We start from the raw sequence: 12759 nt of genomic DNA, 5'->3' as shown, positions 1-12759 counted from the left end.
TTCAGCCGTTTTGGTCCTCACCTTTGGAATAGCCTGCCAGAGGATGTCAGGTCTGCAGAGACTGTTGATATTTTTAAGAGGAAGCTCAAGACACACCTTTTTAGTTTGGCTTTCAACAACTTTTAAATAATTTATCTTTTCTTTTGATTGAAGATAATTCTATGTTTTGCTTTGAATGTTTTAAAGCACTTTGAGTTGCATTTTTATGTATGAAAAGTGCTATATAAATAAAATGTGATTGATTGATTGATGTATCGACCAGGGCTGTAAGATGTGTTGCAGTTTGTGGCAAAAGCTCCCCACACACTGGAAATTGCTGCAAACTTGTCAGTCTGCACTCGTTCACCGCGGGTGTTTTTGTTGTCAGAGGGCAGGTGTTTCATAATGTCTTGATATCGTTTTCGGAGCATGATATCCATGATTTTTTGTTTTCCCTATTCTTCTGACCAGTATTCTTGCATCAATGGAAGTTTGTTAACCCCCCGCAAGATGATGATGGCCATAAATGCCATCAGTTCAGGGAGGGTCATGGACCAATTCACATCCTCTGTTTCCTGTGCATGACGATTGGTCCACTCTTGGATGACGCAAAGCATTCTCGTGGTGATGAAACACAAGAATCTCTGAAGGCGACTCACATAAAGAAACATAAAGTTAAATCCTTGACGCTATTAAAATGCATGGATAATTTAAACAGTTAAATTCTAATATTTTGTTAAATAAGAGCCTTACACACACGGTGCGGAGAAAACAAAGACATAATTACGACCGAATACATAAATACTTTTGGAGACTTGAAAACATTATACATGGTCGGCGATAAATAAAAGACTTATTTAATCAATCTACAACCGTTTTTGGTGAGTTTAAAGTTAGATTACCTTGTAGTGTTGTGGACACGGAAGAAACCCACCAAGGCGGAACCAAACTTTGGTTCCCCCCAGTCTTTCTGACATACCTGTTGTAAATTCCTCATTAGTGCTTTGTTTATACAGGCATTTGTTTACTGTTTAACTTGTGTGTTTTACACCAGACATGTTTTGGGGCAGCCAATGGGTCCTTTCTTTACGTTGATTTATGTCGGGCATATTGTTGGACAGCTAAGGGGTCCTAACGAGAGATGTTTGGAGTCTGTTATCTGTTAGCGGCTAGCGGCAGATGCGCGCCTCTTCGTCGTCGTTTACGCGCCGGGATTGAGCTAGTTGTTGAGCTCTATGGAATGGATTGGAGTGCTACTGAAGCCACATTGTTCCCTATGACTGTGTCCGGTCGTGCTCTTTGATTTGAGTGAGTGTTTGGATGAGGCGCTTCGGTGAATCCCCCCAAATTCACATACAGTCCTAACTTTACAGTAACTTTCTTGTAATTCTACATGTGTGAATGTAAGCTAAATGTTACCATCGTAGCTCAGTGTAAATGATGTGCACTAAGCGCACAATTTTCTTATTTTGATTTATATGGACACATTTATCAGCGTTACGCGACGGAGGCAACTTGGCTTGCGGGTGTTTGAGGGGGGGCGTTGTGTAATGTAACGGAAGCATACCGTTCAGCCTGTTGTTGTCTCCATTCTATTTTTATTTTATTTCTCTTGCTTTCACTTGGCTTCACTTTTCTCTTGCTTTCACTTGGCTTCACTTTTCTATGACATCCTTGGCACACTTATTGGTTGATTTCAGTTAAGACCATAGAGTCACACATAGTCACATCGGCTAGGCAGAGGAACACACAGCAAATCCGCCATTCTAAAAATATTTTGTTATTTGGCCCCATTTTGGTCTTTTACAGAGATCATATTTTAATGAACTCCTCCTAGGGATTTTATCCGATCATCTTCAATGTTGGAAGCTTTTTATTTCATTGTATACTGTTTACATGGCGATGCACTGTTTGCAATGAAAAATGAAGCTTTTTTGGCAGGATCAAACCTGGGCGAACACTTTGCACACACGTCAGGTTTGGCAAGAAGATTTATATATTTTTTAGAGTGTTATTGTGTATTCGTTCTTTCTTTTTTTAAATATGTCTCACTATAATTTTTCAGCAAAGTATCGCGGTTCTATGTTTCACCTAGATTTACGAATATTGTGAAACATACAGTATGTAACTGCCGACAAAAAAAAAGTCTCTTGGAGCCTACATGCTAAACCGAACAGGAAGTTCACACCATTTTTAATTTGTTTTCAAATATTTTCCCGTAATTGCCATTTTATGGTTTTACCTAGTTTAAGAAACTCCTGCCAGAGATGTGATCCAATCAACTTCAAAATTTGTGTGTTTAAAGGTGTTTCATAATTATTGTTTTCATATGTGCCGGTACCCCAATGTGGCCAGGGTTGCGAGGGCCCTTTATAGCTGCTCCCAGCTTTAGTTTTATCTTATTTTGTTGTTTTTTATTAATTAATCAATTTTAATTAATTAAATTTTTATTTTCACAAGTCTAATACTAACTGGCCTAGGACCTAGGAAATCCTATTTCACACCACATTACGTGGAAATGTGTGTTGGTATTGGGGGGAAAAAATCGTTGAGTCCTTTAGACCATCTTCAACAAGGTCAGAACGCTGCCACTAGGCTTTTGCCTAGATCCCTTAAATTCAGTGGCTCTGTCTTGATTTTAGGATTCAGCACACAAGTTTAACTGTTGGATTGCCCTCAATGGTCAGGCTCCCTCAAATTTGGTTCTCTGGTGATTTTATTTGTCCTTTTAGGTGACTGTCTGCCTTTTACTTACTCAAGATTCAAAAGTAAAGGTCACAGAGCTGTGGCTGCCTCTCCAGTCAAATGTAAACATTGAAAGAAAATACAGTTGAAAAAGGCAGCCATTCCATTAGGACTTGATTGTTTTGATTTGTTTTTTTCTTGTGTTGTTTTTACTCTGAATTCTAAATAATATTTCTTTTTACTCTGTAATCTAATTAATATTTGAGCCTTTAAAGGATTGTGAGTCCTCTCTGCGAGAAGTGCTAAATGAATAAAATGTACATATATTTACTACTTGTTTCTTTTTTATTATTTATGATTATTTTATGGAGGCAGCACAGCGTGCAAGTGGTTAACACATCTGTGAATATTTTGCTAAGATGCCTTCAAATTTAAATAATTATTCTTCTATAGAATTCTACATAGATGTGTGCAATGTTAAATTCCCCAGTTGTGCATCTATTACTAAAAAATAATTCCAATCTTTTAATACATTACACAGTTGCATATAACCTAGGAAAACAGTGAGCAAGAACAAAGACAAATAAACATGATTATCATGCATTTGACTGTGTATGCATGTTTAAACATACGACATCAAAAAAGACAAAACTCAGTAGACGAAACATTGACTCAATAAATATTTTCTTGTCAAACAGTTCTACAGAATTGCCATTTTAGATGAACAGAGTTAATGTATATGTTTTTAGACAATTGAAAAGACAACTTCAGGAAACCAGTTTGGAAAGCCATGCTCAAGTCAATGTTCCGTTTTATTATTTAAAATTCTTTTACCCTAGCTTCCATACGCTGCAGACTTCTCCTTAGGCTGTAGAAAAAATGCGCATTTAAAAAAATGTTCCCCAAAACCTTTCAAAGCGAGTGGCTGTGCTATGTAAGAGGATGATACTGTTGCGCCAACATCTGAATGGCTGCTCCATCTGTGAAAGTGTACTGAAAGGATGCCAGCTGTTGTAGTGTATTACAGCTTAGAGAGAGAGTGTGCGTCAGGGACACTGCATGTACATCTACCCAATACTTAATCCATGCTTGCACACTGTCATGTTAAAACATTTAATCATCTTCAATTCAGCTGTGCTGCCAAATTATAACAAAAGCATGTCATCTGATCCATTGCTCATCTTCACCACATACACACACCTGCTTACGCACATTCTCGCACGTGCACACACATATTATTAACCCTGAATGCCTTTGATGATTCTTTCTCAAAAGCTTTTTATCCCTTAGGATTATGGTCAGAGATGGCCAATGGGAATCTTTGACTCCATCTGCTTTTTCCATTTCTGTATGTAAATTGGTAGCTAGAAATCAGAGTGACACAAGCTCACACTTGTCTAGCTTGACCCAAGAGAATAGCTGTATTGTAATCAACAGAAAATTGTGTTGATTGTGATTTACAATGTTCCCCATGAATTACCATACTGTATCCACTAGACCAGGGGTCGGCAACCATTTACACTCAAAGAGCCATTTTGACCCGGTTTCCACAGGCATGCAAGTAAATGAAAGGAAAAGCTGTTACATTTTATATTGACAGTCAGTATGTCTTTTGTACGTGTTATGTATTTGAACAATATTGAAAAAATAGAGGTGTGATAATGTCCACGGGAAAACCTGTTACACATGCTGAACTTTTGACAAACTTATTGAATGCTGTTCAGTTGCGACATCAGATTGCGATATGTAAGTGCGCGTACAACAGGCACTGATGACATCACCTTAGGTAATGCATTTGCAGACACAACAGCGAAAGAAGCAGCTACCAGGGCCTTTTTGGGTACTGCTGAGTGTAAGCTACAAGACAACATTTTACAGCAGACAATGTGGCAAAATAAACGAGCTACATTGGATAATGGGGTTTTGTGTCAGCATAGATAAAAAGCCTATCCTGCCCAAAAATCTTTTCAAGTGGGCAGCGGTGTTGAGTCATGGGAATTCTCATGTCTCTCCTGGGGGGATGGTGTCCATGGTACAAAGGCATTATACGACCTATGGGTTTAACTTTTCAAAAACTTTTTGTAAGGCTTGTTTGACCTTAGCTCGACAAAATCCGCAAGGAAATTTGCGTCCGAAGTGCGGTCAGTTTCCTCAAGCTACGTATGTATTCCAGAGAATACATATGGATTTCATTGAACTTAACAAAAGTGAAAGGAAACATTATTGTTTGGTCATCATTGATGCCTTTTCAAAATGGGTAGAAATATTCCCGGCAAAACAACCTGATGCACTGACAGTAGCTAAAGCATTATGTAAAGACATTATACCACACTACGGCATCCCTGAAACTATATATAGTGATAACAGAACACATTTTGTTAATAGAATAATTGAAAAAATAGGGCATATGTTCCATATTAATTTAAAAAAACATTGCTCTTATCACCCACAAAGTGCAGGACTGATGGAAATAATGAATGGTACAATTAAGAACCGACTGAAAAAAATGCATGGATGAAACATAGGCCGTGGACACAATGTGTAGACCTGGTCAAGTTACACATCAATATTACAAGTACCGCAGGTCTCACGCCATTTGAAACATTGTTTGGCAGACCATATAAGTTACCTATATTTAGTACACAGTGGGGGTTGGATAATGAAGACAACCTAGCTGATTACATGCAAAAATCCCTGGAAAAAAAGATGAATTGAAAGTGCCCGAAGATGACTGCTTCTTTCCAACAGGTTGATCTGGTTGTTCCAGGCAGCTGGGTACTGATCCGACAAAAGGAAGCATTTGCAGTCTCCAAAGTGGGAAGGTCCTTGTCAAGTATTGCTAACCACGCCAACCGCCGTAAAAAATTGCAGAAAGAAAAACGTGGATACATCTCACGCATTGTAAGAAGGTAATTTCGACTGAGTTACCCACCAAAGGGGAAGGTGAGCAAAGTCTTATCTGAGTGACATTTTCTCATTTTTGCGGCAACTGCTATAGTGTTGTACACATGGTTTCTCGGTGGCCTTTCCATGTTATATGTGTTAGGTTTAAGGTCTAAATCACGATACTTACCCTAATTATCTGACTCCAAATTATTTACCATATATTCATTATTTGAACCGACATTAAAACCTTAGCTTCACCTTACCTAACAATTATGCGTGCTCGTTCCGTAAGAGAGAAGACCAGAAAGCCACTCAGCCGAATCACCGAGATTTTATTCCTAACAGCAAAAGCTAATACAGTATCGGGGGCTCGGTTCCCTCTCAATACAGATCTGTGCGCTCCTGTGGCCATCAGAGAGCGACACCACACCCGAGTTGCCCCGAACAGTTATAGAAAACAATATGCAAATTAAACACAGCAAAAACACTAGCCACTATCCTTTCATTAGTTACATGGTATCTGCAATTTATTTCTTCAGATGCTGATTGGTTCTCTTTTCCCCGCCGTCTCAGATGACGCCTTTTCTTGTGCACATGACTGGCTGGGTTGTAGCTCCTGAAAACACCAAGTTATCTGCATTCCAAGAGGCCGGGGCCTTCAGAGAAACTGTGGCCCCCACCTTTGTCTCCCTGTTTTTCACTGGCGGCACCTGGTACCATCAAACCGCCCACACATTGTGTTCCTCTGATACATCCGCTCCCCTGATACTGCAACCTTGAAACAGCTCTACTTTTACTCATTTGTAATACAGCTTTGAATCATTAATAAATGGTTAACATACATTTATATATCTTCACAAACTAATAATAAAACCCTTCACTAGCCATACATGTATATGTCTTCACAAACTAATAATAAAACCCTTCATATGCGATGATAATAGTACTAAATTCTCTACAGGGATTGGCGGCACAGAAACACCATTCATTAATTATACCATGACAGATTATGATGGCTTCGCCCGTGCTAAACGGTCACTGGGGGAGCCGGGTACAAACTTAGGGTTGGTAACGTACAATAAGTATCCTAAAAATAAGAACTTCTCTACTTGCACTCGAAATGATGTTGTCCCTTGTCCCTGAAAAGGAGACTATTGTTTGCCTCCCAATTAATAACGTTACGACTTTTGTCAAACCGTCTCTGATTACTTTGACAAATTCCGGTCTTGATTCTTATGGTAAGGCTCATGTGTGCAACACACAAAGTTATGGTCCGTCATATGTTTGGTACTTATTGGCTAGATTTAGAGTATGGTCTGCTGTGGTAGTGGAAACGGGGGAGGATTGGACTGATTGGACTACTGACCGTTGTGCAAAAATTCTTCGCCCCTATATCAAGTTAACTCACGTCATCATGGGTATTCAAGTGACTATAAATACCACTAATTGGAGTTGCACCAATGATAAAAATGGCAATGACCCTTGTATTACGTTGTATTTAAACTCCTACATCCATGGACCAGACCCTTACTGTTTGCGTGTCTTATGTTCTGGCTGACCCCTTAGAAGTTGTTCAAGTCCCTGTGAATCGAACATCTTGATAAAGTTGAGACATTTTCTGTTGATGACAAATTCTTAACGGTCACTGGTGTTTCGCAAGTAGGTAACAATTGGCTTTTGTTAACGGAGGCTGCAGCACAAGCTGCTAATTTTAGTTGTGTTGCATGTATGGTCCTAGACCCTTGTTGAGGGTAATTACAGCATACATTCCACAGGAATGTCTCCTGGAGGTTATGACTAAGGTTACTCCAAACACCGTTTGCTCATCTTGGAACTCTGTGTATCCTATAACCAAACCGACGAAGGACAAGCCTATTTTTTCCACTGATGTTACAGTTGCTAATTTTACTTGCGTTAACCTCACAGGAACTACTAATAAAGTGGGAGTACTAAATTCTACGTGGTGCAGGACTGTTGTGTACCAGACGGGGGCATTGCTGCCACGCAGCGATGTGTGGTGGTGGTGTGGTGGTAACAAACTATACGATTCTTTACGCAATACCTCCGGCTTCTGTGCGCTCGTGTCATTGCTGATGCGTGTGTCTATTTTTCCATCTTCTGAGAGAGAGGGATATCAAATTGGCTGCCTACACACTTGACTCCCCTTCCTTGCTCTTCAGAAGACAACATGCTTCTTGGTAGGATCGGGATACGACCTACATTGATGCAATTGGCGTGCCGAGGAGTGTTCCAGACGAGTATAAGTTGGTCAACCAGATTGCAGCGGGGTGGGAATCCGTGTTTGTGTGGATCACACCTAATACGAATGTGGATCGAATCAACTACATCCATTACGATATACAGAAGCTGGGTAATTACACATAAGCGGGCCTCTTTGCCGTAAAAGAGCAATTGGCTGCTACATCACTCATGGTGTTCCAGAACAGCGTTGCGGTCGACATGCTCCTGGCTGAAAGACGTGGTGTTTGTGCTATGTTTGGTGACCAGTGTTGTACATTCATTCCTAACAACACAGCCCCGGATGGGTCACTCACAAGGGCCATTGAGGGCACCCTGAACCGAAAGATGAAGGAGCACTTGGGCGTGTCCACCTCCGCCTGGGCCGAGTGGTGGTAAAACATGTTTGGCAAATATCAGCATGTGGTCTTCTCTATCCTGGTTTCTATAACTGTGGTTGCATTTATTATTATGTTGTGTGGGTGTTGTTGTATTCCCTGCATTCGCGCAATGGTTCTCCGACTCATCTCGTCTGCTATCGCCCCTACAAATTCTAAAATTCATGAAATTTACCCCCCGCTCTATGGCACGATGCTGATAGTGGTGGCGCTGATCGTGCTGATGATGAGGAAGGTGATTATGTAACGACCATTGGTAATCTTTTCCTTGAGCCTCCACATGTCTACGGGAATAATTAATGGGAAATGATGAGGCAAGGCTTTTTTGATGTCATTTCATGGATACGTCACCGAAGGTGACGTCACATCATAAACGCACATCATAAAAAAATGAGCCGATCGAACCGTGGCTGAATTACGACTATCACCATAAATGTCAACTTTATGCTTCATGTTGCAAGTGGGATTAAAGTCCAATTTAAAGTCAATACTGTTACCCAAATCAAATGAGGAGTCAATCTTCCCGCTGTCAGCAGTGATCCCTCCGCCCGCATATTTTGGGCTCCTGACGTCAATGTCATGCCCTGGCATGCCCTTCTTTGTGTCACTGGCATTTCAGTGACCTTCACTCAATGTTTGCGTGATCACAACATACCTGGCATTGCCATGGCATCTTCCGTCTGCATTGGCCACATGTGTATTTATAACATCCAACACAAAGTACAGTAGCATTATTGCGTCTGCATCTACAGTTCACCTGACACGTCGCCCTTTCCCTGGGCCAGGTGTAGGAGGCTGTTGTCTAAGCAGTTGTTCTTTCTTCATCTTTGTGTTCACATGCCTGCTCACAAGCTCTCTTCCAAGCTGTATAGGAATTAAACCCGTCGCTCCTTCCTTCTGGTGCTTTCTTTGTATAAAATATGTGCATTTACAAATAAATGCTGTGTCAATTTAATAGTTTTTAGACTGTCAATCAATGTTTAAATCTCCCAATATACATATTCCCTTACTCAACTCTGATATATTTGTGAGCATAAGTTATACTTTATCTACTGTACCTACCATGCATTTGACGATGGTGGCCTATAAACGCAGCCGATAATTATTGGTCTACGATGAGGAACATGCCCATCCAAACATAATGCAACAATCCATCGTCAGTTCTAATCTTAGCAGGTATGCGGCTTTGTATGTAAACAGCCACTCCATCTCCAAAAAGATCCCTATCACATCTAAAAATAATGTATTCTGCAATTGCTACACAATTGTCAGTAATGGAATGGTTGAGATGTGACTGTGATCATCCCCATTAAACCCCGTTAATTACAAAAACAAAAAAAAGTTATTTGTCATGATGGTAATTTTGCTAAGCGATTTGATTAACCAGAGATAATTCTGAACTCAAACAAATCATATGCTTCATATTGGATTGTTGTCTTTTCTGTAATATTGTTATGTGTGCAGTTGAATTTTCACCATATGCCCAAGACAAATTTCCCTTTGAGGGACCATAAATTTTATTTCATTTCATTCATTAAATGAGGTTCTTTTAATTGGTGAATAACAAGAGACCCTTTTCTTTGCCCCTGTGGAGGAACCTTTCACTTTACCCTGGTAAAGTGGTTCCACCTTTTGTTTCCACCCAAAAAATTTATCAGGGTAGTGAATTGGCCCAGGGCCATTTTCGGATATCAGGGCCAAAATGGGCCAGCAGGAACTCTTCCCGGGGGCGGGCTGCGCTGACGAACGCTGACTGATAGATCAAACTTTGGGGTGACTTTTCAAATCGGCCTCTGGCGCCAATGAGAACATCGCCATTTCTTTTGCCTGTGTGCGGTACTATTGTTTTCCTGTCCCTCTCATTATATTGTTAGTGATAATGGAGCGTAAGCAATACGATAGGTGGACAGATGATGAGGTGCGTGCTCTTTTGAGCATATACTCGGATGAACACATCCAACGGAATTTTGAATCAGCAAAGCGAAATGACAAGGTTTACCTGCTCATCCAGTTAAGGTTAGCAGAGCTCAACGTCACGCACACGGCGAAAAAAAATCCATGAAAAACTCAAAAAGCTCAAACAAGATGATAACAAAGTGAAGGACCACAACAACAAGAGTGGTACGACTCGTTGGATGCAATTCTCAGCCACCATCCAGCAGACCGTTGTGGCGAAACGATGGATTCGGCAACCACGCTGCTTCAGTCCATTTGCGCCCACTCCACAGCAGAACTATTTGACAAAGGTAAACAACTCCTGATCGTAATACTAATGGCATTTAGTGTGTTATCTGGTCTAAAAGCTGCCCACAGCACATTTGTTACCAGGGCTGGGCAGCCCATCCCAGAGCCGGACCGGTCAGACGCACATTTTTAGGGGTGAGGGTAGGGGGTGACACTCCCTCTCATGGCCTCATTTATGAGGCCATACCACATATTAATGTCTGTGTGCTGGATGTACTTACACCGCCGCTTCTAAAGTGATGTCATAGGAGGGCCCCACGCTTGCATCCGCCTGTTGTACCAAGACATACTGTCCACCCGGAGGCAAGGGACCCACAGTTTTCTCGATCAACCTTACTGTGAGAGATCTAATACATGGAATGCAACAACAACCGCAAAGTACCATAATAGCTGCAAAAATAGCAACAGCAAGCAAAATGGAAGCAATCAACCCTTTCCAACTACCAAACATTTTCATCCAAGTATCCCAAATACTATTGTCCACACCTGAATGTTCTTTCATCTTTTTATTGAGTGTCTGTAGTCCTTCAAGCGCTCTAGTCAGTCGTCCTCCTGGGGCAGTATTATTGGGTATAAATGTACAGCAGGTGTTGCCAAACATCCCACACACACCTTGTTTTTCTGCTAATATCATATCAAGGGCCATGCGATTTTGGAACGCCATAAGTGACGTGGCAGCCAATTGCTCATGCACTGCAGCCAATGATTCGTGCGTGTAGTTACCCAAACGCTGTACATTATAATGAACATAATTAATTCGGTCAACATTTTTATTGGGAGTGATCCACACCAACACACTTTCGAATCCTGCTGACACCTGATTTACCAGTTTGTACTCATCTGGAACCCCTCTTGGGACTCCTATTGCGTCAATATAGGTCAGGTCATTGTTGTCCATCCACTCTGGGGATGCACATCTATGTCGAGTGAATAAGTCCTTCATTGGTCCGTCCCAGGGATCGTCAATAGTCTGAAAATCAACAGGCATGATAAATCAAGTATAATTTTTTCTGTCTGGGTCAGCTCTCCACTTGGAGCCCTTCGGTGCCCTGTACACCATTTGTCCTTTGCAGGTGTACGTCAGATACGACTTCTGGGTCGCATAGTCAGGATAGTCCTGGTCAACGCTGTCCTCCGTCACTCATAGCCCGTCAGTCCCCTCCGTGTCGATCATCATCAAAAGCCATACAAAAACAAAAGCAACACTCACTATTACTCCTACATATACTGGATTTTGCAAAAAGCGAAAAAATTGTAAATGTGGGGGTCTAACCCTCCCTCTCATGGCCGGGTCATCGACCCGGCCAAACCACTGGACCCTCATTTTTGAGGGTTAAAGTCAGGAGCAGGACGCAATTGAGAATAATGATACCACTTTTGCCGTTTGTCACCAAGCTGCGCTGCGTGGGCTGTCCTCGCTAGGACACGGAATGGGCCTTTCCACCTTGGTTCAGTCCACTTTCTGGAGATGACTCGCACATACACGTATGGGGTGAGGTCTGATTCCAAGGTATCTTCAGCAGCTGATGATTTTGCTTTCTCCACAACCTGAGCAGAAACACTGGACACAAGAGCATTAAGGTATGACCAATACGCAGCATGTGTTAAATCTGGCATCGGCACATCTTCTGGAGGCACCAATGTTGATGCCGGTCCTGGCATTAAACGGCCCGTGAGGAGCTCAAAAGGCGCAAAGCCAGTCATTTTATTGACCGTCTGTCGGACAGCTAATAGCGCCAGTGGCAGTGCTTGAAGCCACGTCATTTTGGTTTGTGACATTATTTTAGCAAATTTTTCCTTCAACGTACGGTTCATTCGCTCAACTTTACCTTGGCTCTGAGGATGGTACACACAACCAAACCGATGCTGGAGCCCCAACATGGCTTCTACCTTGGCCAAGGCTTTGTTGTTAAAGTGTGTGCCATTATCAGACCGGACCAAGGCCGGGAAACCATGGGTTGGGATATAATGGTTAACCAGTGCTTTAATGACAGAGGTCGAGTCCTCCTTTGCGCACGGGTAGGCCTCAGGCCACCCGGAGAAGGAATCAACCATCACCAAAAGGTAACGCTTGCCATTCACTCTTTCACTCATGTCAGTAAAATCAATCACAATTTCAGCACCAGGCCACGGAGCTGGTTGAAAAATACCTGGTTTTGGTTTTAAAGTTGGTCTTGCATTAAATGTCTGACATGTCTGGCACTCTGAAACGTATTTCCAAACTACATCTGTCATTTTTGTGTGCGACCAATTTTTTAATTTCACCATCATTGGGTGAGGCCCAGTATGTGCAATTGAGTGAGCCTCAGCCAAGATGGATTGCATAAAC

General features: G+C 41.6%; 1 protein-coding gene and 1 pseudogene across 9 annotated transcripts in view; one reads left to right on the top strand and one right to left on the bottom strand.

Annotated features, from left to right (window-relative positions):
• Window positions 1-3646, bottom strand: part of ankrd6a (ankyrin repeat domain 6a) — a 118755-nt gene extending 115109 nt beyond the window's left edge. For all 9 annotated transcript variants that reach the window (XR_015089337.1, XM_086049759.1, XM_086049762.1 and 6 more), the window contains exon 1: window positions 3499-3646. Coding sequence is in view for 8 of the 9 variants with exons in the window: in XM_086049759.1 (XP_085905885.1) it covers window positions 3499-3510 (12 nt within the window). In the remaining variant the exon portion in view is untranslated. The remainder of the gene's footprint in view (window positions 1-3498) is intronic.
• Window positions 3647-6964: 3318 nt separating this feature from the next.
• LOC147137964 (syncytin-1-like) lies at window positions 6965-8187 on the top strand (annotated as a pseudogene).
• Window positions 8188-12759: the final 4572 nt, after the last annotated feature.

This window comes from Filicampus tigris, chromosome 13, assembly GCF_054856515.1.
Source record: "Filicampus tigris isolate MCC_2025a chromosome 13, RoL_Ftig_1.0, whole genome shotgun sequence".
NCBI classification, from domain to species: domain Eukaryota; kingdom Metazoa; phylum Chordata; class Actinopteri; order Syngnathiformes; family Syngnathidae; genus Filicampus; species Filicampus tigris.
This window is presented reverse-complemented; position numbering and strand designations above follow the sequence as displayed.